General features: G+C 43.6%; 1 protein-coding gene across 1 annotated transcript in view; it reads left to right on the top strand.

The window, feature by feature from the left end:
• The first annotated feature begins 708 nt into the window (after positions 1–708).
• ISM1 (isthmin 1) overlaps positions 709–22,008 on the top strand; it is a 54,389-nt gene continuing 33,089 nt past the window's right edge. The window contains exon 1 of the mRNA XM_061622567.1: positions 709–2,169. Within this exon, the coding sequence (XP_061478551.1) occupies positions 2,047–2,169 (123 nt within the window). The 5' untranslated portion in view covers positions 709–2,046. The remainder of the gene's footprint in view (positions 2,170–22,008) is intronic.

Raw genomic sequence — 22,008 nt, forward strand, 5'->3', positions numbered from 1 at the left:
CCTGCAGAAAACTCGCATGCACAAGCAGTACCAGTTCCATACTAAACTCCCATCTCCAAGCATGGGTGCTTCCAGACTGTCATTGTTTTTGGCTGGGATTCAATCACACCTGCAAATTCAGGTTGTGCAGTTAAGAGTTGATTGGGAACCCTTGCGCAACAAATTCCTTTCCCCAAAAGATCAGATTTTCTGCATTAAGGAAAGTGAGGGGGAAATGCACTGGAAAGTGTGGGAGACATTTACTTTGACACAACCTCATCTAACGTCCTCACTGCCAACAAATCAGGGCAAATGTTTAGTAAGTAGCCCAAGTTGTCTGATCTCCCCTACAAGCAAATGCTCAATAAATCAGTCATCTGGAAGCGCCCCTAGAGTCTTGCCTAGTTTTTTATGGCACGATTTTTGGGTCTGAGGTCTTCTTATAACCCTTTCATAGGCGGCAGCCTACTTCATGAAGGGCACGAGAGCCGGGTCATGAGCGTACTGGCTTGTAATTATCCAGGTTGGCAGTTCGGGGCAAGTAAACAGCAACAGGGAGTAAAGCCTGGGCAGGGGAGGGGAAGGGAGGGGGGAGCTGCTGTGACGAGATCAGAAGAAATACAACTTTAGGAGGGAGGGAGGGAGACCAGCGCTCTGCTGGAGGGAGGGAAAGAGCGTGGTATAAAAGCCAGGAGGCACACGCAAGGAGAAAGCCAGGCTGGTCGCAGAAGAGAACCAGACTCTTGCAAGCGCGTGTGCGCCGGCCAGCAGGCGGGAGGGGATCATCCCCGCACACGCGCCGCCGCCTTCGGACGAGGTTGCAAGAGACCTGGGAACAAGGCCTCAAGTGACTTGCACCCAAAAGCCTCTGATGCTTCACGATTTTCCTTCCCTCTGCGAGGATTACACCACCCAGGAACGAAGGGGCTGGACGTCACGCCGAGGCACAGAGGAGGAGACGGGCTTCTGGCCGCGTGTCTTTAGGACGCCGCAGGAGCAGCAGTCGCCGGGGAAGGAGCCCCGAGGTGGCGACAACTGCAGCAGCAGTTTAAAGCCCAAGCATAACTAAGTTCAGAACGCCACGGGGTGGGAGGTAGGAAAGTCTTGCGGCCAGCTGCCTGCTGAGACAGGCTGCTCAGACACTGACAGCAGCAGCCGCACCCCTCATCCACCCACCTACCCCCGGGTCAAGGGCTAAAGAAAAGTGCCCGCTGATTGAATCAGTAACGTTCAAGGCGGCAGCAGCGGCAGCGAGACCCTCGGGGCGACCAGCGACCCTTTTGCACTGCGCGCTCCCGCCTGTCCATCTGTGAAGTCACCAGGTTGCGGAGACCGGGGTGGGGGGCGGGAAAGAGAAGTAGCCGCCTTGCCGACACTGGGGGCGGCAGTAGTCGGAATTAGCGAGGAGAGAGGCGCGAGAGCCCTCTAGTTGGGGCGCTCCCTCTGGCCGCCAGCAGGGGCGGGCGTTGCCCTCCCCTTGGATGCTGCCGCCGAAGGCAGGCCGGGCATCTCTACCGCAAGCCCCGCTCCTTCTCCTCCCCCTTCTCCACAGGCGCAGCGCCGGCGGCTCTCTGCTGCCCGGCAGCCCGAGGACTGCCCCGCCACTACCGCAGCTTCTTCGGTCGCTGCAGCGCGCTCCGGGCCCGAGGAGGCAGCGGCGGTGGGGGAGAGAGAAGCCAGCAGCCGCCCCTTGGTGCGCTGCTGCTTCTGCAGGCGGGCAAGACCACATGCGGCGCCGGGCGGCAGGAGCAGCAGCGCCCCCTGCAGCCGGCCCCGCTCCCTGCCACGGCCCCGCTGCCGTCGGGCGGGCGTCTGCAGCCTCCTTTCCCTGCCGCCTCGGAAGCCGCCTCCTGTCCCGAAGTGGCTCCGCCGTGGTGGCGGTGCGGCGGCGCTGGCTGCTCCTCCTCCTCTTCTGCCGGCCCGATTGATCCTGAGAGCGGCGCTGGAAGTCCGGCTCTCGCACCACTAGCCGCGGCGGCGGTGGCGGCTCCCCCTCCTTCTCTTGTTGCTGCTCCTGCTCAGTTGTCGCCGCCGTCGCGGAGCCCTAAAGCCGCCCGCTGCAGGAGGATGGTGCGCCTGGCGGCCGAGCTGCTGCTGCTCCTGGGACTACTCCTGCTTACCTTGCATATCACCGTGCTGCGGAGCAGCGAACCCGACGCCAAGGCGGACAACCACAGCCAGAGCCAACAGGTGAGTGCCTAGGAGCCGAGCACCCCAAAGAAGACTCCGGGGTTCCCAGCGCGGAACGGGGGTGTCCAAAGGGGGGTTCGGGTTTTCCTTCTGAGGATTGGGTGGGGGGATTTCCTGAGTAAGGGGGACATCCGTCTATTAGCTGCCCACCCTCTTTCTGCTTTTGCCGCTGCCCACTGAAATCACTGTACGTACTGGTCTTCTTATGGGTGAAATCACTCATTCTCTGGACATTGGACGCTGACTTATACTAGGTCAAGCTATTAGTTCACTTTGGAGGAGGGCCGTAGCTCAGTGGTAGCGCATCTGCTATGCATGCCAAAGGTCCCAAGTTCTATCCCTCCATCTCCAGGTAGGGCTGGTAGTGCCCCCCCCCCCGTCTGGAATCCTGGAGAGCTGCTGCTGGTCAGTGTGGACAATACTGAACTAGATGGACTGATGGCGGCTTCCTAAGTTCTCTGTGACTGGCAGTGACTGGTCACTGTCTTGGGCAGAGAGAGTCTTGCCTATCATCTCTTATCTTCTTGGAGGGGCTGTAGCTCCTTGCATGCAAAAGTTCTTAAATGCATTCCCTGGCATCTGTAGGTAGGGTTGGAAATGTCCAACAACATCTGGAGGGCACCATGTTGGCTGTGCCTGCAGTAGGCCAAATTCAAAACTTAAAATGAACACATGGATGCCAGGAGCAGAGACACTGGTCATGATCCTGCTCTGGTGCCAGCCCAAGACGTTATTCTCCCTGCAGCGCAGCCCATATCCCAACCCACCCTCCACTAGTGCCTTCACTTTAAAAGTCTTGCTGCACCATTCAGACACCAATTCCTGTCTTTGGCTGTCAGCACACTAGCCGCCTACAGCAAAGCGTTTCTGTTGGCCACACCTGGAGAGGGAACGGGTTGATCTGCCGATCAGTCGCGAAATCTGTTTGAAGCTGAATTTTTTTTCAAAAAAACACTGGAGCTGATTTTACAGTAAAAACAGATGGGTTTGACTGGTGTCATGTGCCCCTGTTTTCAGAAAAGAGATGCACTGGAATCGGCAGAACAGTGAGTGTGTTTCTACCCATCGTCTATTTCCCCCCTCCCATTATAGTGCTGCCTGAAGCAGGTTGTTTAACCCTGCTCCATGGTCAGGCCTGCTCTGTACTCCTCCCTCCCTACACTTTCACTGAATGTCCAAGGTCTCTGTCTTCCTCCTGTGTTGTATTTAAGCACCACACGCTGCCCTTTTCTCAGTCCAAGTGTAAGCCTATATATTTTGACCTATCTTGTGAGCAAATTGCTTGAGAACCTAAAGAATAAACTATATGTCGAAAATAATAATAATAATTAATAATAATAGTCTTGCAAATATTCCAGAAGACAGTGTGTGCTCCCTCAAATTCTGGACCTATAACCTTGCTCTCTACTGAACCAGAAGCCCTACTGGAAATACCAACGAAGACTAGAGTGAATGTGGATGAGAGAGTGAGGTGGGAATAATGGTCATTTGCATGGATTTGCAGTAACATTTCTCAGCATTTTCTGATACTGTTGAACAGTTCTACTACACCAATATTCAAAGCACTTCCAATAAATCATCTTCTGACAACAGCCTTGTAGGACAGGTTGATGTCTCAATTTGCAGACGGCTGAGAGAGAGAAAACCCAAGCCCAGCAAGTAAATTTATGGCGGAAGCAAGATACAAAAAGGGAACATTCTGGGGGATGGTACAGTCTTTTAGCTGCTACATCAGGGGTGGAGAGCCTTTTTTCAGTCCAAGGGCCACCTTCCCCCTCTTGAGGAACCTTCCAGAGACTATATGCAAGTTGTAGGTGAGGCCAGAGGCAAAGCAATGGATACAATTCTTACCTTTCTACAGTAGGCTACATTCCAGCCTCACAAAAGCTACGTGCAGTGATCTCTGTCCACTCAAACGTGGCCTACAGAGAGTCCCAAGGACCAGATAGAGGGGTCTGAAGGGCCACATTTGGCCCCTGGTTCCTCATCTCTGTATTACATTATGCTACCTCTATTTTTTCCCTAATTCTTGATCAGTGCTTGCCCTCTCCTTTGGCTTCTCTGCTTGTCCTACACCTAGGATCATTCACGCAGGATCATTGCATACATGATTAATATCTATGTTGGAAAAGAACACTTAAACATGTAATACGTCTGGGTTCAGTCATCAGGGTGCTACTTGGTTTTCCTCTCCTGTTTTGTGTACACCTATCTGTCTGAAACCCTGGAGAACCACGACCAGTCAATACAGTCCAGGCTGGGTGGGGAAGCGGTGGCCCTCCCAATGTTGCTGGACTGCAAGTCCAGTCAATCCCAGCCAGCATAGCCATAGGCAGCAGGGCTACTGCTTCCCCACACCCCCGGCATACACAATACTCAGCTAGATGGGCCAGCTAGAAGATAGCTTCTTGTATCAAGTACAAAAATGTGCTGCAACTTTCCAATACTCTGAGCAGGTAATGTACTAAGTTTTCAGATGAGTGTGCCATTTTATAGGACGTCTCTGCAAAGATAGTGAAGGGCCTGAAGGACATTTTACCCAATCTTGGTTCTCTAAATGCCTTGTGGGAAAGGGAGAGGGGGAAGGGGGCATTGAACAGTGGAATATTCACCTGAAGGGCAAGTGTAGGCCCCTTGATGATAGTCAATGAAGAATCCAATCCTCATAATTTAGACATTGATCATATAGTGTTTGGGAGCACCGACTTGACGGGGGGGGCGGAATCAGCTTCACATAGCCCTTGGAAAGGATGTACAATGCAGAAACAGCTGATTGATCTGTGATGTCTGGTTATCCATTCATAATTCTCAGACCAGAAAGCTTTAGAACTAGTGCTGAGACCAAAGTTCTTATAGGTTCTGGTGCAAAACTGGGCCTGAGAGGTGCATTTAAATTTATGAATTTATTTGTTTCATTCCATTCATGAATCACTTCCCATAAAAGATCTCAAACCAATTTCACGGTAAAACGTCAACAATTAAAACTCCTACTGGGAGGAAGGGTGGGATATAAATCAAATAATAAATAAATAAACCAATTCAATATGTAAAAAATAATCTATAACTATTACATATATAAAAAGAATTCCATATATACACAAACAATTTTTTTAAAAAATAACATATATGAAGACAATCTCAAATCCAGCACAGTTACAGACTGGGGTAAAGATCTCCACGTAAAAGACTTGTTGAAAAAGGAAGGTCTTCAATAGGCTGAGAAAAGACGACTTCCGGGAAGGGTGACTTAGCCTGTGCCTGCTTTTGAGACGGGCTCCTGCCTCAAAAGAAGCTTATTCAGATATATCAGTCAGTTTTTTCTTTTTTTTTTGACTGATTAAACTTCTCCCGGGTAGGGAGAAACGAAGAGATTAACCTCAAAGCCTATTTTTGTTGGGACGACCAGATCTCATTAATTTATGGGACGAGGTCCAGCCGACGAAGGTGGGACGGATTTTTAACAGCAAGCTCTATCTGATAAAGCGAACGTTCACCTTATCTTCTAAGAGAGAACGCACTAACAGGCAAGCACCCTTCTTTCTATATTTTTCTTTTACTTGACTTAAATTGTTGCTGTTTAAAAGAGATTTGCCAGATTGATCAGTTTTTGACATCTCACTGGGGAGCCATAACTTCTCTCTGCTACGCACTAATTAATAGCTTATCTCTGTTTTTGTTGCAAAAAGCTGTCCTGGATTTGCATTCTAAAGATATACACAGAAGAGGGATTTCTATTCCAGATTTTTATTTTGAAAAATATTATACTGTTTTGAGACTACTCTCTTTTTGGTCTATTTTATTTTGACGAATCTGTTTCTTGACGATTGCCATTAATTGTTTCGATCCTGGGAACTGCATTTTGTTTACTTAACTATTGGAGAGATAAGGCTGTCTGCTCTGTTTATACTGTGATGTCACCAAGTTTGGAGTATTAACCCAATTGTTGCTGAAATAAGAAGTGGTTTTCCTATATTTTTCTTTTAAAATGGCAATTAAGAAAGTGGCTGAAAATCTGGAAATAACTATGTTTCAGAAAATAATGGATGAGATTGAGATAATGAAAATTGAATTGAGTAAAATGAAGCAGGAGATTAAAGATATAAGGGTCCCTGTGAGAGAGGTGACCCTGGAAGGGGTCCCTGTGAGAGAGGAGACCCCGGAGATTGGAACAGGGGTCCCTGTGAGAGAGGCGACCCTGGAGACTGGAATAGGGGTCCCTGTGAGAGAGGAGATCCCGGAGATTGGAACCAACGTGGAACAGGAACAAGATTTGGAGTCTATGGACTTTAGAAATAAAATCTATTGTTTGGAACTCAATGTTATCTCTGAAGAAATGAATGAAGATTCTAGAGATAAAGTTATCAATGGCATGGATAATCTTCTGGACTGGAATGATGTGATGGAGCCCAATATAGAGAAAATCTATGGAATTATCTGCAGCCATGTGACAATGGAAAAACTTTTAAGAGATGACCCAGTGTATTTTGAAAAAAAGAACAGAGATATGATTTTACAGCAGTATTTCAGCAACCTATTCAGAATGGATGGCAAGAAAATATTTGGGATAGAGGTAATCCCCATCAGACTCTTACTATATGACTATGGCTTTGACAGCAAGATTATTATGGAATACTGATAATGGAAGATTGGATATTGAAATTACTGGACTTAACAAGATTACTGAAGATGGAAGATGGAAAATGGAACTAATAGAGATAATAGAACAATGGCTACTGAAATTATTGAACCTAACAGATTCTGATGTGATGGATTAATTGAAATGTTTATTTTGACTATGGTTATGACAATAAGATTATCATAATTAGTAATGAGATGGATTAATCGATATGCTTATCTGGAAAAAAAAAATTGATAGATATATTTCTTAAAGAATTGAAACCTCTCTTTGACTTTTTGTGGAAAGAATAAAGTAATGTTTATGAGATTTGATGATTAAGTAAGATAACTACTGGAGGAAAGTGATTTTATAATATGACTTAAGAGACAGGATTGTTATATATTATAGACTTATAACTGATTTGATCTTTGACAAATGGGAAGTCAATATTTTACTCTTTATTTTTTATTTTTGTTTTTTTTTTTTTCTTTTTGTTTAACTATTTTTGATTTTGTTTTTTGTCTTTGAATGTTTTATGATTTTGTTTTGTATGTTTTATGAAAATCTGAATAAAAATTATTGAAAAAAAAAAAAATAGGCTGAGAAAAGACAATAGCAAGAGCAGCTGTCTGATACACAGTGGGAGTGAGTTTCAAAGGGTAGGTTCCACTACACTTAAAGACTCTATTGCTATGTTGTGTGGAACAGATCTCCTGATGAGAGGGTACCTGTGGGAGGCCCTTCTGAAGGGAAAATACTTCCCTTTCTTTACTTTTTTTTCATTTGTCAGGGTACATGGTTTGCCGGTAAAGCTTGCACTTGCTGCTATCAGTGAGCTGCCTTTGCTTATTGTTGTTATGTGCCTTCAAGTCGATTAAGACTTATGTCAACCCTATGAATCAGTGACCTCCAACAGCATCTGTCATGAACCACCCTGTTCAGACCCTGTAAGTTCAGGTCTGTGGCTTCCTTTTTGGAATCAGTCCATCTCTTCTCTGGCCTTCCTCTTTTTCTATGCCTTCTGTTTTTCCCAGCATTATTGTCTTTTTAGTGAATCATGTCTTCTCATTATATGTCCAAAGTATTACACAGCCACAAGAGTGGCTGTATACTATAGGCAGCGTGGATTTTTCACATTCCGCAATGTGAAATTGAAAATACCCCCCATGCCATTCTGATGCTTCCCATAAGCTCATTTCAAAACAAAATCTTACAAAACTTATAGTCCTGAACTCAGAAACGCTTGCTTAACTACACTCTCAATTTTCATGGTGATACACAAAATAGTCAGAGAGAATAGAGAGTTCAAAGTGTAAAAAGAGAGGAAAACCCCCCAGAGCCCTTTTGGACTTTTTTCTTTGAGAGTTCTCATAATCTGTTGAAATTCATTAAAAATCAGCCATGTTCACAGAGTACCTGTAATCCTAATACTGACCTTGTCCCATACTCTGACCTTCATCTTCTGCAGTTTAAAAGTTTAAAACATGCCTGGCTGATTTTTAATTAATTTAATAAATTGTGGCTGGAACCCAATTATAACGTCGGGCATGCTCAGTAAAAACCAACTGTCGGTGTTCTAAAAGCCAGACTCACAGCAGCTTGGCTTGGCTAATCAGGGGGGCACACCCACACCAGACTTTGATTTCACTTGAGACAGTCATGGCTTCCCTCAGAGAATCCTGAGAAGTGTAGTTTCTGAAGAGTGCTGAGAGGAGACTCCTTTTCCACTGAGAGAGCTCCAGTGGCCAGAGTGGTTTAACAGTCAGCCACTCTGATTGAAGGTCTGTGAATGGAACAGGGTGTTTCCTAGCAACTCTCAGCACCCTTCACTAACTACACTTCCTAGGATTCTTTGAGAGAAGCCATGCCTGTCCAAAGTGAACTAAAGGCCTGGCGTGGATGTGGCCAGGGACAGCTTTAGTTTAAATTTGGGTCGGAGGCTACATGTGCCTGCTGTAGAATAAAAAGGTGGGGGAAATGCTGAAAAGCAATGATACAGTTCACAATGTTTTCCTTTTGGAAAGGAAAGGGGCTTCCCCTCTGCCCAATGCCCAGCCACCCAATCTCCTCCCCTCACCCTCCTCCTCCATTCCTTGCCCCTCCCCCTTGTCAATATTGGACTATGACCTGGGAGAATCCCCACACAGCCATGAAGCTCACTGGGTGACCTTGGGCCAGTCACTGCCTCTCAGCCTCAGAGGGAGGCAATGGTAAAACCACCTCTGAATACCATTTACCATGAAAACCCTATTCAAAGGGTCACCATAAGTCCAGTCGACTTGAAGGCAGTCCATTTCCAAACATGATTGCACAGAAATAAATCCCATTAAACTCAAAAAGTATACAAATGATCAAACCCACCCACCCTCCCTTCCCCTCCCTCTTGCCCCTTCCCTCCCCCTTCCTTTGCCCCTCCCTACCCATCCTCATCACCTTCCAATCCCCTACTTCCCCCTCTCTTGCCTTCTTCCCATTGTCAGTTTTACCTATCTTAAGCATGATTGCACGGAACTAAATACCACTGAACTCTATAAGCATGCAAATGATCAGACCTGCTTTTCCCCTCCTTTCCCTCTCATCTCCCTTCCTCCTCCCCTGCCCTCTTCCTCCTCCCCTGCCCACTCCAGCCCTCCCTCCCTCCCCCCTGGGCAGTTTCACCTATCAGCATGATTGCAGGGGAGTAAATCCCACTGAACTCAAATTCTTCCAAGTTACACAGCAAGTGGATTGGACTGTGAAAGACCAACCCAAATTGTGTTTGCATTTTGACAAATTTGTAGGGCAGTCCAATAGCTCAGAGAGGAGGTTTGGGTCTCCTGCTCCCCTAGTGCATTCACTATAGGTGCCCAATTTCCCTGCTTTTTAAAGTTTGATAGAAATATCTGTGGGCTATAGGTACGCTCTTAAACCATAAGTTTTTTTGCCTATTAGTGAATAATAACCTCAGTTTCATCATTTTAGCTTCTAGTGACAGTCTTGGTTTAATTTCTTCTAATACCCAATTATTTGACTTTTTCGCAGTCCATGGTATGCTCAAAGCTCTCCTCCAACACCATGTTTCAAATGAGTTGATTTTTCTCTTATCCGCTTTTTTCACTGTCCAACTTTTAGATCCATACATAGAGATCAGGAATAAAGGTAAAGGTGTCCCCGCACTTGTAGTGCGGGTTGTTTCCGACTCTTAGGGTGACGTCTTGCGACGTTTACTAGGCAGACCGTATATATGGGGTGGGATTGCCAGTTCCTTCCCCGGCCTTTCTTTACCCCCCAGCATATGCCGGGTATTCATCAGGAATACCATGGTCTAAATAATCCTGACTTTAGTGTTCAGTGTTGCATCTTTGCATTTGAGGATCTTTTCTAGTTGTCTCATAGCTGCCCTCCCCAGTCCTAGCCTACTTCTGATTTCTTGACTATTATCTCCATTTTGCTTAATGACTTTGCCAAGGTATTGATAATCCTTGGCAAGTTCAATGTCCTCGTTGTCAACTTTAAAGTTACATAAATCTTCTGTTGTCATTACTTTAACTTTCATCAGCATTCGTTTCAAATCATTACTGGTTTCTGTTAGAGGTATGGTATCGTCTGCATTGATATTTCTCCCTCCAATTTTCATACCTCCTTTATCTTGGTCCAATCCCACTTTCCTTATGATATGGTCTGCGTATAGATTAAACATGTAGGGTGATAAAATACACCCCTTCTAACTTTCCCTGGTTCATGCTTCTCACATTCCATGTTCCTATTATGTGCGTTGTACAACTCCAGACTCTCCTTTCGCATCTGTGCACATCAGCCTCCGGGCTTCCTTTCGGCTTTGACCCAGCTGTGTCATTAGTCACAGTGCTACTCGTACTTGTCCTTTGTTCTTCCCCAGTAGCTCGTTGAGTGCCTTCTGACCTGGGAGTCTCATCTTCCAGCACTATCTTGTGTTGCATTTTGGATACTCTGTTCATAGGGTTTTCGTGGTAAGAGGTATTCAGAGGTGGTTTACCTTTGCCTTCCTCTTAGTTTGAATGCATCTTAGTCTGGTTTCTCAGCTTTGACCATTCTGCCTTGGGTGCCCCTGCTAGGAGTGTAGCCTCTTGGTCTAGACTCCTGACAGCATTGCTCTCAGCTTCTTCAACACTCTCAACCCCCTCACCACATTAAGGTGTGCATCCTAGAGGGGGAGCTTTGCTTATACACCCAAGACTAGAGATAAGATGTATCCAGGAAATGTTTATTCAAATCTGACAGAAGATCTGCAAAATAAGCCAATCAGATTAGTGGAGGCAGGCTGCTGAGTGAACCCTGGGTATCTGCCAGACATGTGTACCTAGGCCCCACTGTTCAACATTCACCAAGGTGTGCACACCAGGCCCTAAGGACACCCCAGAGTAACCCCAAGCCTCAGGCTATGGGTAATTACTCAAGAAAGCCCCTTTAAACCACAAATGCCTCAGAGTGTCTGTGAAATGAGGCCTCACTTTCGCTTACCTGCCTGCACTTGATGCCAATCAAACTTTTCTATCAATCAATCAATCAATCTAGCAGCGGAGACAACCAAGACTTAACTGTAAGTGAGCTGCCTTTCTCCCACATTTCATCCTCTACCCCAATATCACCAAAATCCTCCGCACCATTTAGCTGCCCATGGAATGAATGCTGAAATGAGGACACTTTAGCTGAGCTTTACAGGGCTCTTATATCTAGTGATGGGGGAAAGAGAACTGCATCCTAGACAAAATGAGAGAGAAATAAACTCTTATCCCCCTCCCCATATATTGCCACATTTGATTGGGTCAACAATAGCACTAAAGCTGGACAAATTCACTTCCCTGCAACTCACTAGTTTGCTTGAGACTCGCTGGCCATGTCAGGAACTGCTACAACGTTATCCAATATAGTGCCACACCGAGCAAGCCCGAATGATCATACCTTTTGTAGAAGTCCTTGAGCCTTGGCACAAGTATGAAAATTCCTGTATATCTGGCAACAATTGTCCTTAATTGGAGTGACTGTGTGTGGCAGCTGTTCAGATAAAGCAGGAGAGAGTCATCCACCGTGTCAAGTTCTTATATTTCCAGTGAGTGACAGGAAGTGGAAGTCACTCTTGTGAGTGACAGGTGCTGCAAAGATGCTGACAGTGGTGGTGGTGATGAGAATCTCTATTCACTGGATAGGGAATGATAGTACTGTCCTGATACTTCACTATTTTGATTTCTTTCTAGCCCACAAAGTTTCAGGGCAGCTTGTAACACTTAAAAAACTAGCCTCAAAAAACATGTGGATGAATCTGTGGTTGTTCACTAATGTGTTTTTTGTCTCAGTAAGGACCCGCCAACAAGGACCTCCCCATCTAGGCTGTTCTTGCCCCTCCTTCAAAACCAATATATTCTGTCCTTGCTTTATTCTGTATTTTATTCTGGAGAGGCATGACTGCGTTTGTGCGGATGAGTTGCAGGAAGACCTCTTTTCTGCTGCAGAGTTTCAGCCTTCAGAAAGACATTTTGTGCTGGGACGATGACAGCTGCGTCTTCCTCAGCTGTGTAGTATTTGGAGGAAATTTCAGTCATGTGCACTTACCATTGCCTTCTCTGGTAAGCCTAAAGATCGGTGCTTGATCACTCTGTCCTCCAGTTTACATGATTGTTAGTTTAAAAACGAGAAGCCTAATCCAGGTATACTAGAGAAAAAGGTGCTTAATTTATATTGAGAATTCAAACTGTAGTACAGTCACTTTATTTCATAATGATGACTAAGGAACTAACCCGGAAGGCAGTTCCAGAGTTCTTCCCTATCAGACAAAAAATTGGTAAGGTCCTCAAAACATTCTTTATGCAGACAACATACGTCCCCAATATCCATGGATAAGAGACACATGCGGGGATAGCAGTCTCCTCCCCCGGCCTACACATGTTCATTAGAACATCTATAGAAAGCCCCTGTGCATATAGCTGTATGTGCGGGAAGGGCTCCTCCCTCTCTCACACATGTAGTGCATTAATTACCTAGGAATATTGAATGACTGAAGGAGGCCACCCATTTTATGCAAACAAGTCACTTCTGTACCAAAATAAAGTAAAATAAAGGGATGCTGTTGTAAGATTTTCTGTACCACAGGAAGCATTCGAAGATAAATTGCATGAGGTGTTGGTGTCAGTGCTTGAGTTACAAGGTTGCAGAGGAAGCCCATCCCTTACCTGTAGTGATAGTCCCTTAGGTGTTGTGTTAGAAGGCGGCTGTGGGAAGATTTAGCTGAATTAAGGAAGAGATGTAGCTGCTGGATTACATTAAGGTCTCCCTGTGGCCCATTCCTCCAGTTATTCAAGTATTACTCGTTGATCTAACAAAATTTTAGGCTACAATTGTGTACAGAAATATTAGGCCTAGCTTGGCGCAGTGGGGTTTGCTTTCAAGGTATTGGCTCTTAGAGGTGTGATGTAAAGGAAATAATGGGTGCTTTTTTGCTTGCAAGAAGTTGTGTGTGCATAGGAGTGTTTGCTGTTACTTCACAGCAGTGCATGAGAACCAAGAATATTGAATTAGCTAGAGATCTTCGAAGTCCCCTTCCCCTTTCCTTGTAGTGTGGGAGAAATCTGTCTTTTGAACTTCTCCAAATTTACTTCCTGAAAAACCTGTAGCTACTTCCATACCATGAGTTTTCCCATTCTTTATCTGAAGTGCAGAGTTTTGACTTTCTTTTAGAAACAGTAAAGAGCTGTGTTGCATGAACTGAGGAATGGGGACTTCTGAAACGAGTCTTGCTTCTTTCTTAATAAGGGAATCTTTCTTAAGGGAACACTGGGAAAGTTACAGCAACAAATTGTGACTACAATCATTTTAAAGATCTTCAGTGTTTTGTCCATTCCCTCCCAACTGGTAGCATTTCTCTTGGCTTCATCCTTTGTGGATATTTTTATTGTGTGATTCCCATAAGGATGTTTCCATGAGTGTGCTTATTAATCTAAATCTGTATGGCTGAAAGTTGAAATTAAGGTATTCAAATGGGACCATATCTGAGCTGCCCCTCTTTGTGGGAGATTCTAACATTCAGCATGTCCTGCATACTCACAGTAGGTTGAGAAAACTGAGTGGTATGAGGACATGTCCTGGAACCTACCTTTCTACAGTTTCAAAGCATGAAGCTAAATTTATGACGTCCTTCTGCATGAACAGACATTGGAAATAACTGGGGGGAGGGCTTAGAGATTATTCTAACAGGCTGTCCAACAGCTGACTAAAGGAATTCTGACTTAACCCCATATTTTATATTGCCTCCTCTTTTGTTTGTGCAGCCTATGTTGCTCCGGAGAGGCCAAGCAGATGCAAAAACTAAGTTTTACTTACACCAATTACTTATGCCAAAACTAAGTCTTACTCAGGGCAGCTCCACATATGCTGTTGGAGGTGTAAAAATTGGAGGGAGAAATATCAATAATTTAAGATATGCAGACAATACCATACCATTAGCAGAAACCAGTAATGATTTGAAACGAATGCTGATGAAAGTTAAAGAGGAAAGCACAAAAGCAGGACTACAGCTGAACATCAAGAAGACTAAAGTAATGACAACAGAAGATTTATGTAACTTTAAAGTTGACAACAAGGACATTGAACTTGTCAAGGATTATCAATACCTTGGCACAGTCATTAAGCAAAATGGAGACAATAGTCAAGAAATTAGAAGAAGGCTAGGACTGAGGAGGGCAGCTGTGAGAGAACTAGAAAAGATCCTCAAATGCAAAGATATATCACTGAACACTAAAGTCAGGATTATTTAGACCATGGTATTCCTGATCTCTATGTATGGATGTAAAAGTTGGACAGTGAAAAAAGTGGATAAGAGAAAAGTCAACTCATTTGAATTGTGGTGTAGGAGGAGAGCTTTGCAGATAACATGGACAAATAATTGGGTGTTAAAACAACTTAAACCAGAACTATCACTAGAAGCTAAAATGGTGAAACTGAGGTTATTAACTTTGGACACATAATGAGAAGACATGATTCACTAGAAAAGACAATAATGCTGGGGAAAACAGAAGGGAGTAGAAAAAGAGGAAGGCCAAACAAGAGATGGCTTGATTCCATAAAGGAAGCCACAGACCTGAACTTACAAGATCTGAACAGGGTGGTTCAAGACAGATGCTATTGGAGGTCACTGACGCCATAAGTTGAAATCGACTTGAAGGCACATAACAATAGCAACAATACCAATATCACACCTGTGTTTCTCTCAGGAAAAAAAATGTAAAGTGTAGACAACTTAAATATGTTTTAAATCTCCATGTACCTAAAACATGAGAACACTCACTCCAGCTTCTAAGGGATTTACTTAGATATTGATCAGAATGAATGATAAATCAAATATTGAAAAAACTGATAGAATAGAGTAACCTTTGGTTGTCTCTCTGAAGCGCACTCCCATGTGAGCAGAATATTGTACCCAGTCAGGTCGACTTTGCTGGGCTTAGAGCCCAGAACAATCTCTCCCATTGTTCGAATTTTAAGAGGGACGCTCGGTTGTTGGGGGAGCTTGAACCAAGTACGAAATAAGCTAGAGATGGGAAACCTCATGGGTGTTGCTGAACTTCCAATTCCCATAAACTCAAGCCAGCATGGCCAGGGATTTGGGAAGTTTTAGTATAGCAGCATCTGGAGGGCCACAGGTTCTCCCCCCTGGACTAAGCACTGAGTTCCAGAAGTGTAGTGACAAATTCAGAAGTGCAGGGTCCCTTCATGATAGTCATGCCATGTCCCCTCGTTGATTCACTTGCTCTCCATTGTCATCTCCACACTCCTCAGTTCTTCCCACGTGCAACTTCTCCCACAACAACAGATGTCCCTAAGAGCCAATCAGCATGAAAGGGGAGTGTGTTAGAGTGTGTTAGCTACTGAGAATAGTCTTCTCAGTGGCTGACTCACCTCCTTTCACTCTGATTGGCTCCAATCAGCAGGAAAGAACCATGTTAGAAGATTCTTCTCATTGGTAACATACTCCCCTTTCATGCTGATTGGCTCATAGGATACTGAAGACATAGGGTCCCTACTGGGACCCTGCTCCCAAAAAGGTAAAAGTAAGACCCCCCTGAGACCCTGGATCACTACACTCCTGCTGAGTTCTGATTAAGAAGGGCCATCATTTGAACCATTTCTTGTAGGCTCTCATTATCTTGCATTCTTATTAGCAATATCTTCAAGATGCCTAGCTATAACATGATGCTTTCTTTCCTTATGGGCTCCTGAAGTGCCTTTAAACTGATGTTCTGTAGAACAGTAAATTGGGGATTCTACTGCTGTTGTTTTATGAGGCATTTGGTGCATTAGAATAACCCAGAATTTGCTTTTCTTGACAGGCCAGTAACATAATGAGGGAAACAGCTGGGCAAATGAAAATCTAGGTGAAACTAGTTCCTAGGGGAGTTTTTTATATGCTACTGCATGGACTGGTTGGGGTGCCTATCTAGTTCTAAAAAATAAAACAAAAGACAGGTTTTGTTTTAACAGCAGCTGAAGTGTGTTTATATATGACTCCAGATTTCATGAAATCTCACCATTACTCATAAAGCTATCTGTTAAATTAACTTTCTGCATTTAAGCAAGAGAGTGGTTCAGTTGATCGTTTTCATCATATTCTGCCATATGCAGCAATGCAAAGTTATATACTTCCTAACTCAATTGATTTTGCAGCTCCGGGGTTTGAAAGAGCAGAATCTTGAAGGCATTAAAGGCAAAGAGTATATCGGATGTCACAGTAAGCATTTAAACAGATGGAAACATGAGTCGCAGATTTACTTATTCTCTAGCCAAAATTATAGTAACCTGCCCGAGATGTACATTTCAAAACAGAAGTAAAGTGATGCTGTTCGACCTCTGAAACTTTTGCTAGCGCCTAGTTTCCTAATATTTCCAGGAAGGATTCTGAGCTCTCTTAAATCTATCCTATGTTCAACAGGAATATTCCTTTGAAAAAGGAATCAAAAGTGCATAAAAAAGGAAGTTTATCTGATGTTGTAAACAAATAGCAATAGATCAGTGGTCTAATGGCTTTAGTTGGTTGGCACACATGTACATCTGAGATGGCAGTCAGTTTCATTTTCATAGTAATTTGGATAGCATGTCTCTCACAGCCTTTCTGAAGGGCAACTTGAACGGTGGCAGGTGTTCAGAAATGCTCCAGAGCTTCTTGTTCTTAGGATGCTTCCAGATTGAAGGGTTTTAGTACTACCCACTGCCAATGCTTTTCCCACTGTTAAGTTACATAACTTTCCATGCTTCAACAGGTACAGCTCCCTATCTTCTGCCATGTCAATATCTGCTCACTTTTTACAAGGCAATTCCACATTAAAAAAAACCCTAGTGTAGAAGCACCCTTCACTTTCCTTTTTGTGCTCAGTGTTTTTGAGTGGGTAAATCAAATTACTTTCCAGTCATTGGAACAATTTGTTTGGGAATGGGACAAACCTTTCTTCTCAAATTTAAAATAATTACAAGCATGTGTGGTGTAGTGGTTAAGGTGTTGGACTACGACCTGGGAGACCAGGGTTCGAATTCCCACACAGCCATGAAGCTCACTGGGTGACCTTGGGCCAGTCACTGCCTCTCAGCCTCAGAGGAAGGCAATGGTAAATCCCCTCTGAATACCGTTTACCATGAAAACCCTATTCAAAGGCTCGCCATTAGTCAGAATCGACTTGAAGGCAGTACATTTACATTTTCCATAAATAGTTCTAAAAATAAATGTCACACCTAAGAACGTGATGATGTTTTGTGGAGGTTACAATGATGTTTTCAGAATTATGATACTGTATTTTAAAGCTCTATCTTGAATCTTTTTCTGTATAAATCAAGGGCTCATTCAGGACTGTATTGGAGAAGCTTGCTGTCTTAGAAGCCTTCAGTGCTACATTCAAGGTTCTCTTTTAAGAGCAGCAGGAGATGTAACAACTGGTTATTACTCCTGCAGTCATACTGGCTTGGAGAGAGCTTAGGGGAAAAAACAGTTAAACTGATAAGACAGCAAGCTTCTCCAATACAGATTGGGATCCGACCTTTAACTACATGCATGGATTGAACTAGGCATTGCTGCCTAAAAGCAACTGGATAGCTCTAGGAGACATATTTCAACAAGCCTTTTAAGCTGAGACCTTATCCCAGTCTGCGTCTGTATTGGACTTGCTTTCTAATATGTTTTTAAACCTTTTCTTTTTTAAAGATGTTTTTAAAGCTTTTTTAAAAAATGTTTTTAAACATGTTTTGTTCTAATATATTTCAAAGTCTGTTTTTATGATGTTTAAAAGTGTTTTTAGTGCTTTTGTTTGCCGCCCTGGGCTCCTACTGGGAGAAAGGGCGGGAAATAAATAAATATTGAAGTCTAAAATACCTGATTGCCTTCTCCCTACCCCAGTGAGAACTAAGCGGGCTCAGTGGGCATGGAATGCTAAGTGTTGCAGGGTGGGGTAAGGAGAACTGTAGGGAAGGGGGAATGCGGGAGAGTGGCTGGAACCCTGTACAGAAGTACACCACACTGGTCTCCACTTGTTAACTATGTAATGATTAGTCATTTATAGCATACTGACAGCCTGAATTTTGACGGGGGGGATGAACTTTTCTCCTTTTGACCAACCCTTCCCCCCCCCCCCCAGAAACCCTCTGTCTGGTCGCCTGGAGGCAATTCTTACTTGCCATATATAACAAAGCAAGTAGATATTAATAGGCCTGCATTATTTATAAATTACTGATTGTTGGGAGAGGATGGAAAGACAAAAGTACCAATGTCAGATGATTGGGTAGTTTATAGTATCATTGTTTGCAACCTGAAGAACTTCTTGACTTTCACAGCCTAATGCTGTGCAGGTTATGATACTTATGCGGTTCTGAGATTGGGGTTATTATTACTCATAAGTAAGTTCCACTGTGTTCAATGGGGCTTACTCCCAAATAAGTGCGTAGTAAGTGAGAGTATTGTCTCAGTCAGCAAATCCGCAGCCAATTATTAGGCTGAAAGTATTTCAAGACATCTTTCGCAACTTTCAGATTTGGAAGAAGAATCCAGGAGAAACAATAGGTTCTCCTTTAAGATTGGTCTCCCCATTCAAAATGCAGGAGATGGAAGGACATTTGAAAAACAAAAATACCTTAATGTCTGGTTCCCAGTGGGCTGCTCCTTGAATATGGCTCCAAGTAAATCTTTTTATTCTAATCCGTCCCAGTTTGAGTAAATACTTGCTCTTTTGTTTGAATAGAAAGCCAGGGACTTAACAAAAACTTGAGATAGGATCACTTGCGTTAATCTGTGTATATGAGAGGCTATTTGTAACACAACATAAGAAGATTAAGGGGATATGAGGAGCAGAAATTTGGGTTTTTCCCTTTGCCTGGCCATAGAGAATATAATTCTGATATTGTTTATGACTTTGAATATAGAACATATGTGGTAGGCTTCTTTTTAATTCCGGAAGAAAAATAGTTAAAAGTGTCATTCCTAACGTTATGATTTAACATAGGTAATGGAGGGTTATTATGTACAGATATTTAAATACAAATTGTGGAGAAAAGAAAGCTGAGAAGAATTAACAAACTGTGGAGACAGCAGCAATCAGGTTCAGTTACAAGTTCTTTCACTGGCAAGGCCTCTAACCAAATGGACAGGTTCGTATCCATTTCTACCACTTTGACTTTAGTATGCAACATTGCTATACACCAGAATGGCAAATCTAAGTGTAGACAAAATATATACAGCCACTTCATGGATGAATTATGTATAAAAATATTTTAACCTGCCTTTGAGCCCTCCATGTGGCTCCTCAGTTAAAAACAATGAGCTGCATTCAGCATTGTCACTCAGCTTCAGTCACCTGAACAGGGAGCACAGCAATTTTCAGTGATTCTTTCCCCCTGTAGCCCTATGCCCCTCTAGATCTGTTCTGAAAGGTCCTCCCACCTTCTAGAGCACATTTAGAAGGGCTGAGGGGGATAAAGGAGAAGAGGGGAATCAATGAAAACGGCTTTCATCCTCATTCTGGTGATGGAAGCCTTACTGTCAGCTGAGTGAGACCATTGGATGCAACCCAGTATAGCTGTCAAAATGTGAAGACATCTGTCCTTTTTTTAGCATGAACTCCTCCATCTCTTCAAAAAAAGCTGAGTACTTATTTATCTAAAGAAGAGTAGTAGTCATCGTGGTCTTCGTCATAGTATGCCCTGTCTTTATAATACAGATTCTCAATGCAGCTTACAAAGTAGGTAAATCAACGATAAGAGCAACAATTGAAATAGTTTCTAAAAAAATTAAAATCATAACCAACAACAGCAGTTAAAAACGAGGAGAGGGGGTGAACAAATCCTAAATATTTGAGCCGGCAGCAACATGGTAACTAATCATTCAAAGGCTTGGGAGTTCAAATAGTATTGGCTTGGTACTTAAAACTTATTAAACGAGATGCCAGGAGAGTATTCCAAAGCTGCAGTACGACCCTGTTAAAAGGTCCTTCTTTTACCCACTTAATCTCTGACAGCAGGAGCGTCTGGAGAAGGGCCCCCGTGATAAGCCCATGGCCTCTAGGTCTCTTTCTATCTCTTTTTTTCCCTTTCACAGTCAGTGTAGTAAAACAGGGAGATCATCTCTACTGTGATGTCCATGCTAGGCAGAACAGTTAGAAGCTTGGCCCTAGCACTCAGAAAACAGGCCAGGACACCATCAATGGGATTAAGAAGCACAACTTTATTGCTGAGTGTAAAGGATCTGCAGCAAGGGAGGATTGACTAAGTCAGTCCCTGCCTGGGGGAGACATGGGAGCGGTTCCCTGTGCCTCTCCCTAGTATGGGCAATGCCACCCTTGCTGCAAGCACTAGATCAGAATGATACCGGTTCTCATCCATGCCCCTCTTTACCAGCTCACTAAAAGGCAAGCTGAGGAAGTTATGGATATCTGTTAGGATTTTTTTTTTAAGCCCTCTGGATCCTGGTTTGTGTGATAGGCAGCGTTAACCTTAAATAAACTAGGGTGGTGGATACCATCAGAATTTTGAACTAGTTCAGGGGCCATCTGAAAGCTGGTGACTCGCCCATAAGTCTCACCCCATGACTAATTATTAAGGAATTGCTGCCTTAAAAAAAAAAAAAAAAGCATCTGGTAACCCCAGTTTACCCTGGCATAAATTGATCCTAGATTTTGTTCTCTCGCTGTCTGTTTGGAATTCTAAGGACAAAAATGTTCTTGCTCATTCTCGGATGATGCCTTCTGCCACACAAACAGCAGGTGAGTAAGTGACTACTCCTCCTGGAATTCCAAGCCTACATTCTAATCCCAGGAGTCGGACAGTGTGGAGCCTATATTATTATTAAATGCAGAAGCCCTAAGATGCATTATGAAGGCAAAAAAGGCTAAATTACCAAACTCATGTAGGTAGAATTTTGCTAAAATCATTATTGAAACAGATATAAAGACCGTGTGAAACCTAAAATCTGAAATAGGATTTGTTGTCGTAGGCTAGGAACTAAGTGCTTGTTAAATATTTTCTTCTTCTCTAATTGATGGCTCATTCTCTTGATGCAGGCGGCTATATCAGAGATCATTCCAACAGCTCTTTGTTTAGATGTGTACATTCCCCCCTTCCCACATTAAAAAGTGTGATATTAAGGATTGTACTCTTAAATGAGTTTGTATACTAACTTCACATATGCACTGGTGGGGTGTGAACTGGCGGTGACTATCTGGGAAAGAGTTGTGGTGGATAGCTTGATGAAAATGTTGACCTGGCATGCAGCAGCTGTTAAAAAGGCAAATTTCATGTTGGGGATCATTAGGAAAGGGATGAAAATAAAACAGCCAATATTGTAATGCCTTTATAAGTATCATTGGTGCAACCACTCTTGGAACGCCATGTGCATGGTTTCTTCACCTCAAAAAGAATATTGTAGAGCTGAAAAAGGTGCAGACAAGTCAAAGCAAAATGATCAAGGGGGCTAGAGCAAGTCCCCTACGAGAAACAGTTACAACAAGGGAGGGCATGATAAAGGTGTGTAAATGTAAACATGGTGTGGAGATAGGGGATAGAGAAAAACTTTTCTCCCTCTCTCGTTACGCTAGAACTCAGGGTCATCCATGAACTGGAATGGTGGAAAATTCAGGACAGATAAAACAAAATACTTCTTCCCATAGTACGTAGTTAAACTGTAATTTAGTACTACAAGATGTAGTGATGGCCACCAGCTTGGATGACTTTAAAAGAGGATT

This window comes from Rhineura floridana, chromosome 4 (genome assembly GCF_030035675.1).
Source record: "Rhineura floridana isolate rRhiFlo1 chromosome 4, rRhiFlo1.hap2, whole genome shotgun sequence".
In the NCBI taxonomy this organism is placed as follows: domain Eukaryota; kingdom Metazoa; phylum Chordata; class Lepidosauria; order Squamata; family Rhineuridae; genus Rhineura; species Rhineura floridana.